We start from the raw sequence: 21,955 nt of genomic DNA, 5'->3' as shown, positions 1-21,955 counted from the left end.
CAGGTCCAGTGATCCTTTTCCAGACTGCTTCATGCTCCTTATCATAGTTCTATTTCTGGGAGCTTGCTGCATGCAAATTGGCTACATTACAATAAGTACACAATGCATTTCAAAAGCATTCCATTGATTGTAAAGAGATGTCTGGTGATTTTGAAAAGTACTATAAAATGCAAATCTTTCTTAATGATTTTTAAGCAACAGCATTACCACTGTCACTGCAAATTGATTATCATTCCACTTCTGAAATCCTCTTTGCTAAGGTCATTATTTAAATCTCTATTAATTTTATTTTCCAGTCAATCTGTTCAGGATGTTATAACACACCTCAAGAACAGGTAGGACTTTATCTCAGGTCTCCTTAGAACTGCCCTGGTCTTACACATGATCCATGATTACTTTTCTCCTTCTCTAAGACTGCTTCTGTCCCTGAAGCCAAAAATATGCACAGCTTCCTCGCTCCAATATTTGGGACTGATTATTTTCTGCATGGATTAGCTGACATTGCCAAAATTTAATTTAATTTAATTTAAAGTCCCCAATCTTTTTTTTAAAGAGTCAACCGTTTTCTCTTAAATTCAGTGTTTAAAGCTGTTCAGACAATTTTTAACTAATTCCAGCTATAAAAGAAACCAGTGCCCTGTTCCACCATTACTATCAACGCTGCCCCATACACAATGCAATTAGGATTAAAGTAACATCCAAGTGTTAACTTCACACAGCATCTGACAGCATAATGGGCAATTAACTGGCCAACAAAAGGAACCACCCTAGAAACACACTGAAGAAGTCATTTCTTTTGTTTGCTCTCACCTGGATCTCAGGGATTAGGAGGAGAGATTATACATACTAAACCTGTTATCTCTAGAAGGAGCAGGAAAGTCTTGTTGCATCTTTACATGGAAATGGGTTAGGCCACAGATGGAATACTGTGTGCAGCTCTGGCCATCATGCTATAGAGGAATATGATTGCACTGGATAAGGTGTGGAAGAGATTCACCAGGATGTGGTCTGGGATGGAAAGTCTCCGTTCTGAGGAGAGATTGGATAGGCTGGGTCTGTTTCCCTTGGAGCACAGGAGGCTGAGGGAGGATGTGAATGAGGTATACAGAATCATGAGAGGCATAAGACCCCGTAGATTATAAGAATCTTTTCCACATGGCAGATGTGTCTAAGACCAGTTGGCATCAGTTTATGGTAAGATGTAAATGATTTAGAGAGGATCTGAGAAAATGTTTTTCACCCAGAGGGTGGTAGAAAAATGAAATGTGCTGCCTGAGAGGATGGTGGAGGCAGGTATATTCGCAATATTTATCTGGATAAGCACTTAAAATGTCAGGGTATAGTAGGCTATGGCCCAAGTGCAGGTAAATGCGAGTAGCGTAGTTTAGTATTTGTAGGTTGGCATAGACATGGTGGGCCAAAAGGCCTGCTGTTTCTGATCCAATGACTCTAATTTGGAAAGTTAAGGTGAACAGGAAAGGACAAGGTAGATAAAGATAAAACTACAGTATATCCATTTGTTTAAGATTCTACAACCGGGGGTATAGTGTGAGAATTAGGGCCAGACCATCCAGGAGAGATGTTAGGAAGCACTTCCACACGGAAAGGGAGGAAGAGGTTTGGAACTCTCTTCCCGAAACAGCAGTGGATGCTGATCAGTTTAAAATTTTGTAACTGAGATGGATTAACTTTTGTTAAGGGGGTATGAGGAGTTTATAGAGTTAGGCCACAGATCAGCCATGATCTCAATGAATGGCAGAACAGGCTTGAGGGGCTGAATGGCCTCTTCCTGTTCCTATGTTCTTGAAGTGCAGATTGTAGAGATGTTTGTTATAGGGAGCCCTCTTTTTTTGGAAGTGTCTGAATAGGATGCATTAGACGGCACTGTCGCCTTTGTAACTTTTTAGGCCAGTTAAAGAGATACACACACACAACAAAATTCCATAGTTGGAGAAGTTAAAGGAAAAAGCCCATCCAAAGAGCATCATTTTACTTGTTGACAGGATGTAGTTGCCAACTGCACCACAACAGGAAGAAATCTGTTAATCGCAGCCCAATTCTCTTTTTTGCCTTCCTGATTATCCATCAGATTTTTATTTGGCGAAATCTGCTTTTCTCCTGGTATTGGCTCTTGTTCAGATCCTCTGAGATGGGTTTCCGTCAGTTAGTCCTCTCTGACCTTGTTTTTAGCTGCTATAATGCAGCCCCTGGGGACAAACCAGTATCACGGACTTTCTACTGGCAGCTGTGACTCAGTGGATAGCCATTTTGTGTTGGCGTCAGAAAGTTGGTAGGTTTAAATCCACAGTGCAGAGAACTGAGCACAAAAGTCCGGGGCAGTGCTGACAGAGGGAGTGCTGCACTGCTGAAGGTGTAGTCTTTCAGATGAGATGTTAACCCGAGGCCCATCTGCCTTCTCAGATTCTGTGAAATTTCTAAAAAAATCCCACAGCCACTATTTTGGAGCAGAACAGGTTTGTTCTCTCCAGTGACTGGCCCAGTATTAATCCTTGGACACAAATTATTTGGTCATGGTCACATTTGCAGAAACTTGCCGAGCACAATTTGGACAAAACAGCACTTCCTACATTACATCACTGACCACACTTCAGAAAGTAATTTGTTGGCTGTAAACTGCTTGAGGAAACTATGAAAGGCTACAGAAATGCAATTATTCCTTTCTATTGGAACTCAGGATGAATATTAAAAAGCAGTTTGCAATCTGGACCAAAATGCCTTACGTTCCAAGCAATGAGCTCCCACACTCTGTGCTTCTACATATGGTGATTTGTAATGCTGATCACAGCAAAAAAGACTAAGAATCAGACAGACAAAGTACCTAATTTAGGGCTATTGCTTTATCTGCACAATTTGCAATATGAGTTTGGGAGGACACACCAGCTGGGTTGCAATTTTTCAACAATTTTCAGTAAAGGAGAAGAATTAAAGCTGCTTCATTGAAGAGGAACACAGGCATGAATTTGCAATGCAACCTTTATTTCCCAAGTTTCAGTAATTATTCTCCATAATCCTTTATTCATAGGTTCAACCAGCCACCTGAGAATCTGCTTAAAAGTGCTATGTTTTATTTAAAGATGCTTTCTCAATATACTGACCTGGGAATTCAGGACTGTTTGCATGAAGCAGTTCAGCTAATACAAGATAAGCTGTTATCGCTATTTCCGCCCCTCAGCACTGCGCTGACCCCTCATCACCTATTCCTGGCACTGGGGTGCAGTTCCACACACCACAGCGAACATCTCACAGTGCAGGAGGAGTTTGTTCAACTCATCGTGTGTGCACTGGCTCTCCAACATAGTGCCATCCTCCTGCCGTTTGCCCATGAACATTGTTTTTATACAAGTACTCATCCTTTTGAATGTTTCAACTGAAACTGCATCTCCAGGCCCTGCAGTCCAGACTTCTACCACACGTTGTGTGAAAATGTTTTTCCCTTAAGTGTTCATTTTTCAGCTGCCATCCCAGACGGTCAGACTCCGGTATCTGCTCAAGCACTCCTCAGATTTTTAGTCTTCATGCCAATTATCCTGATTTCCATTTCAAACTTTTCCTGACACAGGAAGCTGCAGTTGGTGAGAGAAGCAAGCAAATGCGTCACACAACTCCTTAAATAAAGCCTCCATCGATTCAATAAGCAAAGCTGTTTAACTCCAGAAGCGAGTTTCTGGCCTATCTTTTCCTATTCAATCTGTTCGATAGATTCATTTTCTTTGCGCATTAAATGGCATTATGACTTGGGATAATTTAAAATAAAATTGCATGGTCTGAGTAATGTGGGGCAGGGTTTTGGGGGGCTGGAGTTGTGTTTGATCAGTTGGACTATGAAGCCTGGAGCTCTGCCATGTAGATTTGGAGAATTTTCTGGCCCAGAAGGAGACCATTCAACCCCTGGTGTCTGTACTGGTTCCTTTAAAGAGAAAAGGTGAGAAAGGCTTCCATCCACTGGATAACTCAAAAGAGCTTATGCTCAAAACACCGATTCTCCTGATCCTCGGATGCTGCCTGACCTGCTGTGCTTTTCCAGCACCACACTTTTTGACTCTGATCTCCAGCATCTGCAGTCCTCACTTTAACTCAGAAGCATGTCAGGCAGATGTGTGGCTTAAATGCAGTGTTATAGATTAGGGGAGTGGGTCTGTGTGGGATGTTCTTCGAAAGATCAATGTGGACTTGATGGGCCAAATGGCCTGCTTCCACACTGTAGGAATTCTTCATAGAAGCAGGCCATTCAGCCCATCAGGTTCACACAGGCCCCTCCAAACAGCACCCCACCCAGACCCAGTCCTGTACCTGTCCCTACATTTCCCACGGCCAATCTACCTAACCTGCACATAGTTGGACTGTGTGAGGAAACCCATGCAGACACAGGGAGAACGTGCAATCTCCACACAGACAGTCGCCCAAGGTTGGAACTGAATCTGGGTCCCTGGAACTGTGAGATAATAGTACTAAGTATTGAGCCACTCTACCATTTAAATAGGTGTAGGCAATGAGATAATGTAGGAAGTGCAGCAGCAAACTGCTGCAATTTTCTCTTTCCCTTTCATTTCCCTGCAAACATTTGCTTTTCAAGTATTTACCCAGTTACATTTCAAACCTTATTATTAAATCTGCTTCTACTGCCCTCTCAACAGTGCATGCCAGTTTGCAACAACTGGCTGCTTTAAAACAAAATGCTCCTGATCTTTATCTCTTGTTTTTGTCAATTATCTCAAAATAGTTCCATCGCAGCAGCTGCTACAATTTAAATTCAATTCATAAGATCTGGAATTGAAAGTCTCTTGTGGTGCAGTGGTAATGTCCCTACCTCTGAGCCAAGAGGCCTGGGTTCAATTTCCACCTGTCAGATAGGCGTGTAATGATGTCTCTGAACCTGTTGATTGAGACAAAGTATGTACAGGAAGAAATGTGGAATTGAAAGCTAACCTCAATAATGGTGCCCTATCACTATCATCAATTTTCATGAAACACTACTGGTTGACTAAGTCAAACACAGAAACTGGTGGAAAAACTCAGCAGGTCAGGCAGCATCTGTGGTGAGAAAGCGCAGTTAATGATTTGAGTTCAGCGACTGTTCTGATGAGAAATCACTGGACTTGGAATGTTGACTCTGTTTCTCCCTCCACAGATGCTGCAGGACCTGTTGAGTATCCCCCCCCCCCCCCCCCCCCCCCCCCCCCCCAATTTCTGTGTTTGTTTCAGATCTCCAGCATCTGCAGTTCTTTGTTTTACTTTGGTTCCCTGACTGCCTTTAGGGAAGGAAATCCGTCACTGTTACCCGGTCTGGCCTACATATGACTCCAGATTCACAGCAATGTCGAGCTGCATCTTGACTCCCCTCTGAAATGGCCCTGGTGAGCCCCTCAGCTCGAGAGCAGTTTGAGATATGCAACAGATGCCAGCTTTACCAATACACATACATCCTGAGAAAGAAGAAACCTCGATATTTCCTCCTGTGAGTTGACTTGTTCAATACAGTCTCTCCCTGGTTATTACACGGCAAAAATAAAGTGGATCTGTGGCTTAGGTGGCACCCCTTGCCTCTGTGTTAAAATCCTACTCAAGTCAAAAAATCAAAGATGACTATTCAGGAGAGTGCTGCACTATGAATCCTTCAGATGAGATGTTAAACCATGCTCCCATCTAGCCATTTGAATGGATTTGGAAAATCCCATTGTATTATTTTAGAGAACAGCAGGGGAGTTATCACCAGTGTCCTGGTCAATATCCATCCCTCCAGCAACATCATGGTCATAAACAGATTCTCTGGTTATCATTACATTGCTGTTTGTGGGAGCTTGCTGTGTCCAAACTGGCTGCTGTTTATCCATCATGACAAGAGTGACGAGGGATTTCAGAAGCAGCTAATTAGCTGCAAAGCCACATTGAAATGTCTGGTGGGTGCTACATAAATGCAAGTCTTTCTCCCAGCACAAGGTTTGGAAACTAATCAACATCCATTGAATTCGGACTCACTCAGAACCTATGTGCTTTCTCGGTGTTAAAATCTGACCCATGACTGCGAACTGTCATTAATTTTCACATCAGATAAATTGTTGGACCAACTCCAAGAAGTTCTTTCAAGGAAATAACTTGCAATGGAAGAGCTGCATTTTATCGCCCTATTTATATATTGCACCTTCATGGGGGTAAACACTAAAAAAAATGAAATAGGAAATAAAAATATAAATTGATTTTTCTCATTGAACATTGACAAGCCGACACATGACTTAAAATGCTGACTAGCAGTTTTAAAAAGCTGATAGTTGGTACACATGGATCTTAAAGCTTAGAGCACTGCAGTTAGCTTTAACTCCAAACTCTCTCTGTGCACCATTGGGTGGATACTAAGCTGAGGTGAATGTCAGTACAGACAACTGCAATGATCTAATTTAATTGCAGAATAGGCTTGAAGGGCTGAATGGCCTGCTTCTGTTCCTATGTTCCTGTGATATTTATCCTGGGAGTATGAACAGAATACCCACTCCCCCATCAAATTCCACCCCTCTAAACTAAAATGCCCCAAAATGTACTCAGCATTTTGACTGTGGGGTCCACAATGCTCTGTAGGAGTTTGCAATAAATTATAAATGGCTGTTTGACTCAGATGGTTATAGGTTCAAGTCCTAATCCAGTCCCACCGATGCTGCCTGTGCAAGATCCTGTGAATCCACTGGGAAGAAAGATGCACCAACACAGGCATCCTTGACCAGGCCAATATCCCCAGCATCGAGGCACTGACCCGCCCGCCCTCACTCCTTATTTGGCTACGAGGGGCTGGGCACATCATCCCCACGACTGACATGAGGCTCCACAAGTAGGTGCTCTACTCCCAGCTCCGAGACAGCAGGTAAGCCCGAGGTAGACAAAGTGCTACAGGGATACCGTCAAAGTCTCACTAGGGAAGTGCAGCATTCCCACAGACACATAGGAATCACCGTGCCAAGACTTTCCAGGGTTGGGGAGGAGCATCCGGGGCACCTCGAGGCTTGCCGTTGGGAAAAAGCAGAAGCCGGGCGTAAACAGTGAAAGGAACGTGCTTCCACATCAATGCCCTACCCACCCCATTCCCAAGACCACCTTCTGCCCCAAGTGTAACAGAGTCTGTGGTATCCCCATCAGTCTGTACCGCCATGACAGTGGGAGAGAGTCATCCTCGTCTGTGAGGGATCACCGATGAATGAATGAATCCAGAAAGGTACACATGACATCTGGCCTGATCCTGCAATGCCTGTACTGAGGATCGGCTACACTGTCAAAGACGCTGCCTTTTAAATGGGACATTAATGTGAGACATCGACTCACTGTTCAGATGAATGTTTCCCTTCCAGCATTTGAAGAAAAACAGTAGAATTCTTTCAACATCCTGAAAAATACTTATCTGTCGAACAACACAATCAAAAACAGATCATCTGGCCATTTATCTCAATGCTGCTTGTTAGACATTACATTGTATAAATTTACCTACGATGGTGATTTAGAAATAAATCATTGAGAATAAAAGCACTTTGGGATGTTGCAAGGATCTTAAAGATATCAGATAAAAGCAAGTCCTGTCTTTCAGTCCACAGCCAAACATTCCTGAGAAACATCCTCATAATCATTGATAACAGCTTCACATTGATTGATGTGTTCATTGAATGGTCAATAATCACTCTCATGCGTTTCCGTTTTCCACCTTCACTAATGGGCTTTCTATCATTTTATACATTCATATAGATGGGAGACTGGGGAGATCAGTGGAAAGGGCACAGTCTGAAGTCATTTTCAAACAGAAACTTTATAATTTGATTGCTCCTTCAGGTTTAGGGTGGGGGGGGGAGGTTGGTGGCGATGCAGCACGATGGCTCAGTGGTTAGCATGGCTGCCTGGCAGCACCAGGGATCCAGCTTTAATTCCAGCCTCGGGCAACTGTCCGTGTGGGGTTTGCACATTCTCCTCGTGGATTTTCTCCGGGTGCTCTGGTTTCCTTCCACAGTCCAAAAATAAGGTCAGAGGTCACACGACACCAGGTTATAGTCCAACAGGTTTATTTGATTTGGAGGTGCCAGTGTTGGACTGGTGTGCATAAAGTTAAAAATCACACAACACCAAGTTATAGTCCAACAGTTTTATTTGGAAGCACTAGCTTTTGGAGCGCTGCTCCAACATCAGGTGGTTATACTCCAAAACCACCTGATAAAGGAGCAGCGCTCCGAAAGCTAGTGCTTCCAAATAAATCTGTTGGACTATAACCTGGTGTTGTGTGATTTTTAACTAGGCTTATTTGAAATCACAAGCTTTTGGACTGTAGCCCTTCATTAGGTGGAGTAAGAGGGAAGCACACAGAACACAGAATTTATGGGCAGAGGGATCAAAAGATCTTACAAAGATATGCAAGTTAGGGTGGATTGGCCATGCTCAATTGCCCATTATTTCCAGGGATATGTAGGCTAAATGAATCATCAATGGGAAATGCAGGGATGGGGTAGGGGGTTGGGTCTGGGTGGGTTGCTCTTCAGAGGGTCAGTATGGATTCAATGGGCCAAATAGCCTGCTTCCACACTGTGGAGATTGTATGATTCTATAATCAAACTCCAGTTAATTTGACCACCATTCAGTGAAATCCTTGAGATATTTGTGGTCACTAATTAGTGAAGTAAATGCATTAATGTTGTCTAACTGATGGCCTCATTGTGCTCACTTGTCAGCAATAATGTTATGAAAAGGACTGCTGTATTTTGTTGTAGTGTCATGATTACTGAGTTCTCTCCATGCAAATTCAATTAGGTTGATCAACTATGTGACAATTTACAGCAAACACATCTAATTTTCTGCATGAGAGGTAGCATCAAGATTCCTGCCTTATGTTCGTATTTACAAAGAGGACAGAATTTCTCTACCGCCTTTCAAGACCCCAGGGTGTTCTGCAGAACTTTACATCCGATGAAGCCTTTTTGGACATGTTGTCACTATTGTAAGGCAGATATTTTCGCACAGCAAGATCCCAAAACGGGCAACGTATTAAAATGACTGGATTGTCTGGTTTTGTTGTGATAATGGTTGAGAGCTAAATATTGACCAGATCAGAAATCTGCTGCTCTACTTCATATAGTGCACTGAAATTTATATAAAACATGAACAGAGAAATTTATGTTAAGACTATTCCACAGATCCAGCTTTGTTGAATCGAGATCAGGCTGTTAGACAGCAATGCAATGCTTTCAGTTATTGAAATTGTCTTGTAACTGAATAACATCTCTTGCATCATGATATGTGGGTGTTTGACACAAAGTACTTCAGAGAATTTACAAAAAAAAGGAAAAGAAATTCTTATATGTGTTCAGTCCCTCATCTCTTTGAGGTCTCCCAAAATACTTCACATACAACAGACAATTTACGATCCAGTGAACGTTGGTATGGGACCCTGACTAAGGCACTTCGGAGCACACCAGTGAATCTCTTAGCTTTCTGTCAGACAGTATCATGAGATCTTTAATCTGAACTGACAAACAAGGCTTTGGTTTAACTCCTTATGCAAAGAATGGGAGCTTCCACACAACCACACTCTCTCAGAATGTACGGCAGTGTCAGTCTGGGTTACTTACTGAAACCCTGGAGTGCAGTCAGACATGCCTTTGTGTCTCACTTCATGAGGTGTGTACATAATCTGGACTGACACCATGGCTGTAATGAGGGACTGGTGCATTGTTAAGTTGAGACCCCCATTTGCCTGCTTAAGGGAGTACAAAACAACCGAATGAGACGGGCGGGGAAGATTTTGTTCGGATAACTGATTGTTCGAATAACTGATTGTTCGAATAACAGATAACATTTTTATGGGACCTTGAAATCTAGTTTGGATAATCCGAAATTCAGATAATTGACGTTCAGACAACTGAGGTTGTTCTGTATATGAGATCCTAATATACTATTTTGAAGAGGAGAGAGGAGTTCCCTCTGTGTCTTGAGCCAACAGTGGACAGTGGAGAAGGTTATTTCACACTACAACAGGACCTTGATCAGATGGGCCAATGGATGACAGATGGAGTTTAATTTAGATAAACGTGAAATGTTGCACTTTGGTAAGGCAAACCAGGCAGATTTATATAGTTAGTGCTAGGGCCCTATGGAGTGTTAACGAACAAAAAGAGCTGTAGTTTCACACTTGCTTGAAAGTAATAGTAGACAGGGTGATGAACAAGGCATTTGGCACACTTGCCTTAATTAATCAGTGCATTGAGTAAAGGAGTTTGGTGAGGCCACTTTTAGAAAACTGCATTCAATTCTGGTCTCCCTGCTATAGGAAAGATGTTGTTAAAGGGTTTAGAAAAGATTTATGAGGATATTGCTGGGATTGGAGAGTTGGAGCTATAGGATGAGGCTGAATAAGCTGGGACTATTTTCCCTGGAGCATTGAAGGCTAAGGGGTGACCTTATAGAGGTTTATAAAATCATGAGGGGCATGGTGTGGGTGAATAGGCAAGGTCTTTTTCCCAGTGTAGGGGAGTCCAAAACTAGAGGGTTAAGATTTAAGATGAGAGGGGAAAGATTTAAATAGGACCTGAGGGGCAGCTTTCTCATGCAGAGGGTGATGTGTGTATGGAATGAGCTGCCAGAGGAAGTGGTGGAGGCTGGTACAATTACAACATTTAAAAGGCATCTGGATTGGTAGATGAATAGGAAGGTTTAGAGGGATATGGGCCAAATGCTGGCAAATGGGACGAGGACAGTTTAGGAAACCTGGTCTCATAGATGAGTTAAACTCTACGACTCCATGACTCTATCGGCAAAACAGATGATGTGATCATTATCACTTTGTTTTTTACAGGAGCTTCCTGTGCACAAATTGGCTGCTGCCTTTCTGGCATAACCAGAAATGGTACGTGAAAAGTATTTGATCAGGTATAAAGATGGCAAGTGGTCATGAAATGCACTCCGTAAATTCAAGTCTCTTTTTTCATAAGAGGTCCCAGGACAGGACATTCTCTTCCATCAAATGCAAATTAGCTGGTTGTTCAACTCATTGCTGTTTGTGGGATCTTGCTATGCATGGAATATTTGCAAAAATAACAAGTGTTCACACTTCAGAAATAATTAATTGGTTGGAAAACACATTCACACATCCTGAGATGTTCAAAAGTAGAAAATTATTTCTTTTGGGGTCTTAGGTGAGGGATAAACACTGATCTCTACTCTTTTTTTGAAAATAGTGGTCATCTGTTTTTCTCTTCATCCAGCTGAGAAGGCAGAGTGACTTTGGTTTCAGGTTTCAAGTTTCAACAGAGAGACAGTGCTTCAGGCAGTGTGGCACTCCCACAGTACTGGCTGCAGTCATAGCTTGTCTTTCCACAAACAAAGGGTTGACCTGGGGGAAAAATCAATGAGACAAAAATGGCAAGAAGATATCAGGAAGTATCAGCCACAGACTAGACCATGGATGGAGGACAGAATGAGGTGGTGATAATAAATATATGTACAGAGGAACTTGCTGGAATTGAAAAATTGGCTCTCTGTTATAACGAACATTAAAGTAGATATTGATTAAATGGATTAAAACTATGTAAACTACATTGTTCCAAGGCATGTTGGTCTGCAAAAACAAAAACAGAAACTGCTGGAAAAGTTCCACAGCCTCTGTGGAGAAAAATCAGAGTTAACGTTTCAGGTCAAATGACCCTTCCTCAGAACTGATGATAGCAAGGAAAGTGTTGATGTTTTGTGCAGAAAATAGGGCGGGTGGAGGCTGTGAGGAGTAAACAATAGGTTGGATTGGAGCCCAAAGAGAGAGAAGGACAGTTGTACAGACAAAGCAGTGGATAACGATCAGGCTAGGAGAGTGAACAGCTATTAATGAGGACTGTTAGCGGCTAACAATGGTCTACAGATTGTGATCGAGACAGAGATCTCAAATCCAGCACTAAAGTCATGGTCTCTAGGTCTGCAGTGTCACTTACTTGGTTGTATGTGTCAGAGGCAATGGATAGTAGCTAGCGGAAACCTCAGGTCCTTGGAGACTATCATCATCCACAAGATCCTGCAAATCCAATGGCAGGATGTTAGTGTCCTCTGTTAGGCCACCATCCCCAGCACCAGTTACGGTCAATCATCTGTATGCATGGCTCCTTAAAACAAGCCTCTCCACTCCCAGCTCAGTCAAGGCAAGTCAATGGTTCCCAATGGTATATGGGAGGTTCTTGCCCAAAGCAGAGAAGAAGCCAACCATTTCCTCAACCAACTGGATCAGGAGGAGGCCAAGTGCAATCGGCAGATGGAGCAGTCATCCACGTGTGTGTGGGGATCCACCATTGGACTGTTTGATCATCTTGGGGCCACAATACCGGAATGGAAGAAAGTGCTCCTACATCCCGAGGGAGCGCCTGAGGAGGAGGATGGGCAGTAACTGGGAGACTCAGCATGGTTTATAAGTCTCCAGGGTGGGGCTCAAAGATATGACCTTCTGACACGGCGACTGGTTTTCTCCTACTCAATGCCCCCTATACATTTGTAACCCCAGCCCCAGCAAATGTACACAAAGTGGTCAGGGGAAGTGGCAGGCCAGGCAGAGAGAGGGAAGGTGGAAATGGAAAAGCATTTGAAAATAAAATCAATTCAGTGAGGAATCCCACACAGCTGCAGCTGCAGTTTTTACTGTGAAGGCTGGTGACTTTATTTATTCTATTGTGAATTTATTGCACAGTCGTACTTGGTCGTTGTTTACATACATGCATAATGTATAATATACAGAACTGAATGTAATCCTTCGTAAGCCTACTCCTCAGGTCAGGTTTTATGGTAACTTCTTCCTTTTCTGTTGCTGAATTCAATTTGATTTACTCTTGTATCCAGTGAATCCTCTTTATTTATGCATGTATGGTTATCTGGGATTTTAATAAGGCTTCTTTTCCATTCCTTTAGGGTTTTATGGCAGTTTCCATTGTGCTGTAACTGTTTCCTTTCATCACCTGCTATATTCAGTGTCTGTGCAAAAATTAAATCACTTCATCCTCCTTTCTTACCCTCTCCATAATCTTAAAGCCATCTCATCTGTGCTATGCAGTTGTCAGCTCACACCTTGTCCCATTCAACCTTCACTCTGTGTTTGTTGACTCAAATTGGTTCCTGTTAGGCAATGCTTTGATTTAAAGATTCTGATCCCACCTTACCTTTTCAAGTCTATTAATAGACTCATCCCTTTTTGCCTCTGTAATTTCTTCCAGCCCACAGCCCTCTGAGATATCTGCACTTCTCCAGTCTTCCTCCTTGTGTTTGGTCAGTGTTAATTGCCCCACTGTTAGTGGCTGTGGCTTTAGCTCTCAGGGCTCTATGATCTGAAAGTCTCTCACTAAACCTCTTTAACTTGCTTTCCTCTTTTAAAATGCTTCTTAAAACCTAGCTCTCGGCTCAAACTTTTGTCATTGACCAGCGGTTAGCACTGCTGCCTCACAGCGCAACCTGGATTCGATTCTACCCTCGGGTGACTGTCTGTGTGGAGTTTGTATATTCTCCCCGTGTCTGCGTGAGTTTCCTCCAGGTGCTCTGGTTTCCACCAACAATCCAAAGATGTGTAGGTTAGGTGGATTGAACATACTAAATTGCCCATAATGTCTAGGTGGATTAGTCAGGGGAAATGCAGGGTTACAGGGATAGGGTGGGATGTTGTTCAGAGGATTGGTGTTGACTCAACCAAATGGAGAAAGTGAGGTCTGCAGATGCTGGAGATCAAAGTTGAAACTTTATTGCTGGAACAGCACAGCAGGTCAGGCAGCATCCAGGGAACAGGAGATTCGACGTTTCGGGCACAGGCCCTTCTTCAGGAATGAGCAGAGAGTGTTCAGCAGGAGAAGATAAAAGGTAGGGAGGAGGGACTTGGAGGAGGGGAGTTGGAAATGTGATAGGTGGAAAGAGGTCAAGGTGAGGGTGATAGGTCGGAGTAGGATGGAGGCGGAGAGGTCAAGAAGAAGACTGCAGGTCAGGAAGGCGGTGCCGGGCTGGAGGGATCCGGCTGAGACAAGGTGGGGGGAGGGGGGATGAAGAAACTGGTGAAGTCCAAGTTCATCCCCTGCGGTTGGAGGGTTCCCAGTCGGAAGATAAGACGCTCCTCCTCCGACCGTCGGGTTGTTGTGGTTTGGCGGTGGATGAGTCCAATGACCTGCATATCCTCGGTGGAGTGGGAGGGGGAATTGAAATGCTGTGCCACAGGTTGGTTGGGTTGGTTCGTCCGGGTGGCCCAGAGGTGCTCTCTGAATCGCTCCGCAAGTAGGCGGCCTGTCTCCCCAATATAGAGGAGGCCACACCGGCTGCAGCGGATGCAGTAGATGATGTGTGTGGAGGTGCAGGTGAATCTGTGGCGGATATGGAAGTTTCCCTTGGGGCCTTGGAGAGAAGTGAGGGGGGAGGTGTGGGCGCAAGTGTTGCACCTCCTGCGGTTGCAAGGGAAGGTGCCGGGAGTGGTGGTTGGGTCGGTGGGGGGTGTGGATCTGACAAGGGAGTCGCGGAGGGAGTGGTCTCTACGGAAAGCTGATAGGGGAGGGGAGGGAAATATATCCTTGGTGCTGGGGTCTGTTTGGAGGTGGCGGAAGTGACGGCGGATGATGCGCTGTACATGGAGATTGGTGGGGTGGTAGGTGAGGACCAGTGGGGTTCTGTCCTGGTGGCGGTTGGAGGGGCGGGGCTCAAGGGCGGAGGAGTGGGAAGTGGAGGAGATGCGGTGGAGGGCACCGTCGACCACGTCGGGGGGGAAATTGCGGTCCTTGAAGAAGGAGGCCATCTGTGTTGTACGTATTTTGAACTGGTCCTCCTGGGAGCAGATGCGGCGGAGACGAAGGAATTGGGAGAATGGGATGGCGTTTTTACAGGGAGCAGGATGGGAGGAGGTGTAGTCCAGGTAGCTGTGGGAGTCGGTAGGTTTGTAGTAGTGGGAGTCGGTAGGTTTGTAGTAGAACCAAATGGCCTGCTTCCACCCCTGTACAGATTCTATGATTCTAATGTCTGCTTAGAGTCAAACTTCGCTTGATAGTTCTGGTGAAGTGCTTTGGGACTTTTTGCTACATCAAAGTTGCTATATAAGTGCAAGTTGTTATTCTGAGATAGTCCAGAATAGTATTATCCCACTGTATCCACTACCCTTTACAATTTTTCATGGAAGAGCAGGGGAATTCTCACCAATGACCTGGACCAATATCTAACCCTCAACCCACATCACTTAGCAAGTGTTTACATATGTTTGCTACTTGTGGGATCTTGCTGTGCCTCAGTTAACTGTTACAGCAGTGACTACATTTAAACAATGGGATGGTGCTGTGTGGTTATGCCATATGGAGGAGGACTCCTCATGTCCAAAGATCCATTGAGTGCAGTGAGTTTGATTTCCCTGCCTTTGGAAATACTCTCCCCTCAGAACAGAAAGGGAATGGTTGTTGAGTGACAATTTCTCTCTTTAATCAGACAGGATGGAAAAGCTCATTCTGGGATTATGCTGTGTACAAGATCACTGTAGCCAAATGATATGCATTTGTATAGCACCTTCAGGCTGTCCCCAGAAATCTTTACAGTCAATGAAGGACTTTTGAAGAGTAGCCTGTGTTGTATATAATTTAAGAAACACAACAGCCAATTTGCATACACCAATCCCCGGCAAATAGCAATGGGATAATGACCCAGCTCATTTTGTTTTTCAGTGAGGGTGATTGAAGGATAAATGTTGGTCAGTACACCAGATAATATGCAAATAAACAATATGGATGCTGGAAATCTGATATAAACACAGAGCACACTGAATAAATGCAGTTCTTCAAACTGAAGAAAAGTCATAGAGTCGCATAGCATGGAAACAGACCTTTTGGACCAACTCAGCTGCGTGCACAGATATCCTAAATCTAGTCCCATTTTCCCGCATTTGGCCCATATCCTTCTCAATCCGTCCTATTCATAAACCCATCCAGCTGCCTTTTAAATGCTGTAATTGTACCAGCCTCCACCACTTCCTCTGGCAGCTCGTTCCACACACACATCAGCCTCTGTGTGAAAAGGTTATCCCTTAGGTCCTGTAAAACCTTTCCTCTTTCATCTTAAACCTATGCCCTCTAGTTTTGGATTACCCTACCCAGGAGAAAAGACCTTGTCTTTTACCCTATCCATGATTTTATAAACCTCTATAAGGTCACCCTTCAGCCTCCAACACTCCAGGGAAAATAGCCCCAGCCTGTTCAGACTCTTCCTATAGCTGAAACCTTCCAACCCCAACATCAACATTGTAAATATTTTTTGCATCCTCCCATGTTGGACTCGAAATGTTAACCATTTCTCTTTCTACCTGACCTGCTGAGTTTCTCCAACAATTCCTGTTTTGTCTTTAGTATTTCACCCCACCTGCTCTTCTTTAACCTAATGTCGGGAAGGTTTTCACACTCACTTGTGCGGCTTTAGCCAAAAGAACTCAGAGTGCACAGTTCTCCCACGGTATGACAGCAAGTGGTTGGGTTTTCTGATCAACACTGGGGACTCCAACTTGAACCCACAATGTTTGGACCCAATGAACCCCAACTGGCACCAATCAGTCACCCCTTACAAAACACAGGACATGCTTCTGTAACAACATGTTGAGATGCAATATAAATACAAATCTTTCTCAAATTAGAGTCAAACAGTGAAACAGAAAAAAAAACAGATAACTGAGCCCATTACAGAATCCCGAGAAGCCAGTGATATTTTTCAAAGTGTCCTTCATGAGGAGATTGAATGATTCTCTATCTGCAGCAGGCTGAGATATTCCCCTGCTGTCCTGTTATAAATCCCATTTCCTTCCACACAATACGGAATAAATTTAATTTAATTTGTTCTTTCCCTTGGCCGTTGACAGGATTCATGTTTGTTCTTGTGTTGCTCTGCTCTCCTCTGTGCCTGTAAGCTGGGGTCCGATTCCATTAGTCCCCTCATAACATTTGAGGCAAAAAGAAAACATCTCCAACGCACTGAAAAGGCACTGGATCTGCATCTGGAGTTCTGTAATGTGCAAGGCTACAGACCCAGGTGCTGGCAAGTGGAAGAGAATGAGTAACTATTCTTCAGCCAGCACAGACATGATGAGCTGAGTGGCCTCTTTCTGTGCTGTATTGTTTCTGCATTTCTAACATTGCACAAGTGTAAAGCCTCTTCACTCCTGGCCCCTCTAATAGCGAGGTTTGCTACTAAAGCTGACATTCTCTGTCACTTTGCATTAAAATGGCTTCTCTGATTTTGCCTGGGAGAGGATGGGTTAGATAGAAAGAACAGACTTTGTTTCCCCTCTTTTGTCACCTCAGGATGACCTGAAGCATTTTGCAGCTAATGGATTACAACTCCAGAGAACAGTCACAGCGCTAATGCAGGGAAATGCAGGCATTCTGTCCACACTCAGAGTCCAATGCACAACCTTTAATCCCAATCACTTCAGCTGATCATCATTGCTGTTTGGGGGAGCTTGCTGATCACACACATTCGCTTCATCACCTCAATGAGGAATCCTCAGTAATCGCCTTCAGGTCATTAACGGAGATGTATAAATACAATAAATATCTGGAATTAAGATTCTGACGATGACCATAAATCCATCATCGATTGTTGGAAAAGCCCATCTGTTTCACTAATGCCCTTCAGGGAAGGAAACTGTCATCCTTACCTGGTCTGGCCTACATGTGACTCCAGACCCACAGTAATGTGGATGACTCTGAACTGGCCTCTGGGCAATTAGGGATGGGCAATAAATGCTGGTCCAGCCAGCGACATCCTCATCCCGTGAATGAATAATTTTGTTAAAAAACTAATATTTGAGGAATTGTCAGGACCATGTTTTGCTGTCAGTCCCTCTCCCTCTCTGGGGTCAGTGTCTACCTCCTTACTGCTGGCCTCAACGTCTCCACTACCAGTCCCTCTCTGCTGCCAGTCTCTCCCCTCTCCACTGCCAGTCTTTCTCCCCCCCCCACTGCTAGATCTCCCCTCTCCACTGCCAGTCTCTCGCTTATTCTCTCTCTTTGCCCTCTCTGCTGCCAGTGTGTCCATTTCTGCCTGCTGCCTGTCTTTCTCTCTCTCTCCCTTTCCATGGTGTCAGTCCCTCTCTCTCTCACCCTGCCTGAAGCCAGTCTCTCTCTCTGTCTGGTGCCAGTCCTTCTCCCTCTCCTCCCTGCTGCCAGTCCCTCTGTCTGTCTGTCTGTCTGTCTCTCTCCCTCTGCCTGGTGCCAGTTTCTCTCTCTGTCTGTCTGTCTCTCCCTCCCTCTGTCTGGTGCTAGACCCTTTCTCCCTCTCCTCCCTGGTGCCAGTCCCTCTCTCTCCCTCTCCTCCCTGGTGCCAGTCCCTCTCTCTCTCTCTCTCTCCCTCTCCCTCTGCCTGGTGCTAGACCCTCCCCCCTCTCCTCCCTGGTGCTAGACCCTCTCTCCCCCTCTCCTCCCTGGTGCCAGTCCCTCTCTCTCTCCCTCTCCCTCTGCCTGGTGCTCGACCCTCCCCCCTCTCCTCCCTGGTGCCAGTCCCTCCCTCTGCCCTGGTGCTAGACCTTCCCCCCTCTCCTCCCTGGTGCTAGTCTCTCTCTCTCTCTGCCTCTGCCTGGTGCCAGTCTCTGCCTCTGCCCGGTGCCAGTGCCTGGCAGAGCCATGCCGCTGTAAGGGCCCACGGTACCGGCTGGCGGCGCTGAAGTTCCTCTGTGCCTCGCCCTGGGAGGGAGCCGGAGCTGGAGCTGGAGCCAGTCGGTGTGAGGAGCCGAGCGGGACCGGCCCGGTTAGAGCGATGCGCGGCGGCGGCAGCGATGGCCAAATGGTTCAAGGAGCACCTGGGTTTCAGGAGCAGCAAGGGGCCCCCGCAGCCCCCGAAACCCGACTACCGCCCGCGGCCGGGGGCAGAGCCCGACATCCTGGCCGCTTACAAGCTGCAGAGGGAGCGGGACTTCGAGGATCCGTACACCGGCGGCTCCAGCTGCCTGCAGCGGCTTCGCTCCGAGGCGGCCGGGCCAGGGGCAGCCCCTGGAGCCGCGGCTGGAGTCCCCGGCGCCGGCTCCTCTCCACATCACCACCCGGCCAAGAAAGCTGCTTCTCCCGAACTCAAGTACATCTCCCCGAAACACCGGCTCATCAAAGTGGAAAACCCCGAGAAAAACTGCAGCAAGTTGGCTACATCTCCCGAGGACAACAAGCAGGACAAGGTGAGAGAGGGAGACAGAAAGTCCCCTACTGTTTCCCAGATACTCCACACTTTTGTTTCCAAATGAAATACTTTTGTTTCCAAATGAAATACTTTTGTTTCCAAATCAAACGTTGTTTCCGAGTGAAATACTTTGTGTCTCAAGACTCTGCTCCACATTATGTACGAGCTACTGTTCGAGATTGACCACCCCCAACCCCTTCTGTTCGACCTTCTTACGAATTCCTTTGAATTTCCCTTATCCCAGGAGACAGAGGGCTGTATGAAACCTCGCAACTTTCTCTTGCTCTCCTCCCAGGTGTAAGCTTGTGTTTCCTCTCTCTCTGGAAAGGCGAGAGAGGCTGCTCCTGGGAGCTCAGAACTGGACCTGAAAGGATTTTTATTTGGGGGGGGGTTGGGAACGAAAGCACCACTGTTTTTGTTTGGGAGTGAGAGTTTATTAATTTGCACTTGCCTCTGAGAATCTAGCAGGGCGTTTTGAAGAGATGTCTCTAACAGAGAAGCTGTTTTGCACTGTTTCCTTGCAGAGATGGGGAAATCAGATCAGGCATGAGCTTATTGAATGGGCAAGTATACTCAAGGGAGCGAGTGGTCCACTCCTGGTATTTTGAGAGTTGGTAACTCATTACCCAGTTTTGTTTTCCTTGTGAGGGATAAAGGTTTTCAAGGAGAGGAGGCAGAACACTTGGCTTGGCTCTGACAAAGGGCTGGTACAATTGAGATGGGCCAAATGGGCACGTGTCAAGTAAACTGTGTAATTACACCTCAATCGGGGCTAAGGGAGGAGAGAGCCTATTTAACTACAGAAAGCATCACAAATGACCTTGATCTTGCTGCATGACCAAACTGAATGTGGAGGTGGCAGTGTTGGACTGGGGTGGACAAAGTCCTAAGTCACACGATACTCAGTTATAGCTGAAGGGGCAGCACTCCGAAAGCTTGTGATTTCAAATAAACCTGTTGGACTATAACCTGGTGTTGGTGTGACTTCTGACTTTGTCCATACTAAAGATCAGGGGTTGTTCACTGACTGTGCCCCACATAGGAAGCAGGGTGAATGGTATCTTTGGGGTTTGATGGAGGGGTCACTGGATAGGACATCAAGAATGCTGCCTCTTCTCTCCCCCACCCCCCGCCAACTCCATTCCTTAACTTCTCGAGGTTAACCACAGTTGATAAGTTGCTGACTCTGACCGTGATGAATTCACAGTGGGATTGTTCTTCTCCCATACCCCCAGAACAAATTGAAAACTCCCCTTGGTTTGTGTTGTGAAATATCTTGCTTGTGATTTTCAGCAGAGCGTGCTGGTTTGTGGTGAGACTCTTGTACCATGTCAGCTTGGAAAAACGCCCAGTCTTGTGTGAACAGATCAGTCCTTCCAAATTTGGCCTGACTCTAGGGAGAGAATGTTAAACTGTGTTTAAAAAAAACCCAGGGGTAAAGAGCTACTGATATTTTCTTCCCCAATCCTGCAAATTGCAGGCTACAGCCACTGTCTCTCACTTACAAAAAGTGCTCTTGGTTTCAGTTTGTGTTCACTGCAGTTCTCTCTCTGCAAAGTATAGGTTTGGAAACCTGCAGATGACAATGATGTTGGTTGAGGTTATCTCTGTTCTTGTTTAAAGGTTGAGTACAGGGTCAGTTTTGTAAAGGAATCAGAAATGGCCAGCACATCGTGTGGGTGGTTGCTCCTCTGTTCTTCGAAAATTAACATGAAGTGATTTCATTGTGATCATTAACTCTCTAGTGTGGAATTAATCCACCATCAACTGTGAGAGACGTTGATGGAAAGCAATTACAAAAAAAAACTTTCAAGTGAGTATCTGGAGCAGATTCATTAAGCAGGTAGTGGGCTGAAGTCCCAGTGGATAGAGGTCTGTCCCTGTATAACACTGGGGTATAGTACTGGTGGGGACAGGTCTGTCACTGTATAACACTGGGGTACAGTACTGGTGGGGACAGGTCTGTCAGTGTATAACACTGGGGTATAGTACTAGTGGTGGGGGACAGGTCTGTTACTGTATAACACGGGTACAGTACTAGTGGGAACAGGTCTGTCACTGTATAATACTGGGGTACAGTACTGGTGGGGACAGGTATGTCAATATAACAATGTGGTACAGTACTGGTGGAGACAGGTCTGTTGTTGTATAATGCTGGGGTACAGTACTAGTGGGGCTGAAAATGTGTTGCTGGAAAAACGCAGCAGGTCAGGCAGCATCCAAGGAACAGGAGAATCGACGTTTCGGGCATAAGCCCTTCTTCAGGAATGAGGAAAGTGTGTCCAGCAGGCTAAGATAAAAGGTAGGGAGGAGGGACTTGGGGGAGGGGCGTTGGAAATGCGATAGGTGGAAGGAGGTCAAGGTGAGGGTGATAGGCTGGAGTGGGGTGGGGGCGGAGAGGTCAGGAAGAAGATTGCAGGTTAGGAAGGCGGTGCTGAGTTCGAGGGATTTGACTGAGACAAGGTGGGGGGGAGGGGAAATGAGGAAACTGGAGAAATCCGAGTTCATCCCTTGTGGTTGGAGGGTTCCTAGGCGGAAGATGAGGCGCTCTTCCTCCAACCGTCGTGTTGCTATGGTCTGGCGATGGAGGAGTCCAAGGACCTGCATATCCTTGGTGGAGTGGGAGGGGGAGTTGAAGTTTTGAGCCACGGGGTGGTTGGGTTGGTTGGTCCGGGTGTCCCAGAGGTGTTCTCTGAAACGTTCCGCAAGTAGGCGGCCTGTCTCCCCAATATAGAGGAGGCCACATCAGGTGCAGCGGATGCAATAGATGATGTGTGTGGAGGTG

At 45.5% G+C, this 21,955-nt stretch overlaps 1 protein-coding gene across 8 annotated transcripts in view; it reads left to right on the top strand.

Moving 5' to 3' along the window:
* The first annotated feature begins 18,519 nt into the window (after positions 1-18,519).
* The window catches only part of shf (Src homology 2 domain containing F), a 331,264-nt gene continuing 327,828 nt past the window's right edge, over positions 18,520-21,955 (top strand). For all 8 annotated transcript variants that reach the window (XM_087982144.1, XM_087982146.1, XM_087982148.1 and 5 more), the window contains exon 1: positions 18,520-19,168. In XM_087982144.1, coding sequence (XP_087838270.1) covers positions 18,776-19,168 — 393 coding nt within the window. In that variant the 5' untranslated portion in view covers positions 18,520-18,775. The remainder of the gene's footprint in view (positions 19,169-21,955) is intronic.

This window comes from Chiloscyllium plagiosum, unplaced genomic scaffold (genome assembly GCF_037043375.1).
Source record: "Chiloscyllium plagiosum isolate Xiang-an unplaced genomic scaffold, Cpla_swu_hap1 HiC_scaffold_42, whole genome shotgun sequence".
NCBI classification, from domain to species: Eukaryota; Metazoa; Chordata; class Chondrichthyes; order Orectolobiformes; family Hemiscylliidae; genus Chiloscyllium; species Chiloscyllium plagiosum.
This window is presented reverse-complemented; position numbering and strand designations above follow the sequence as displayed.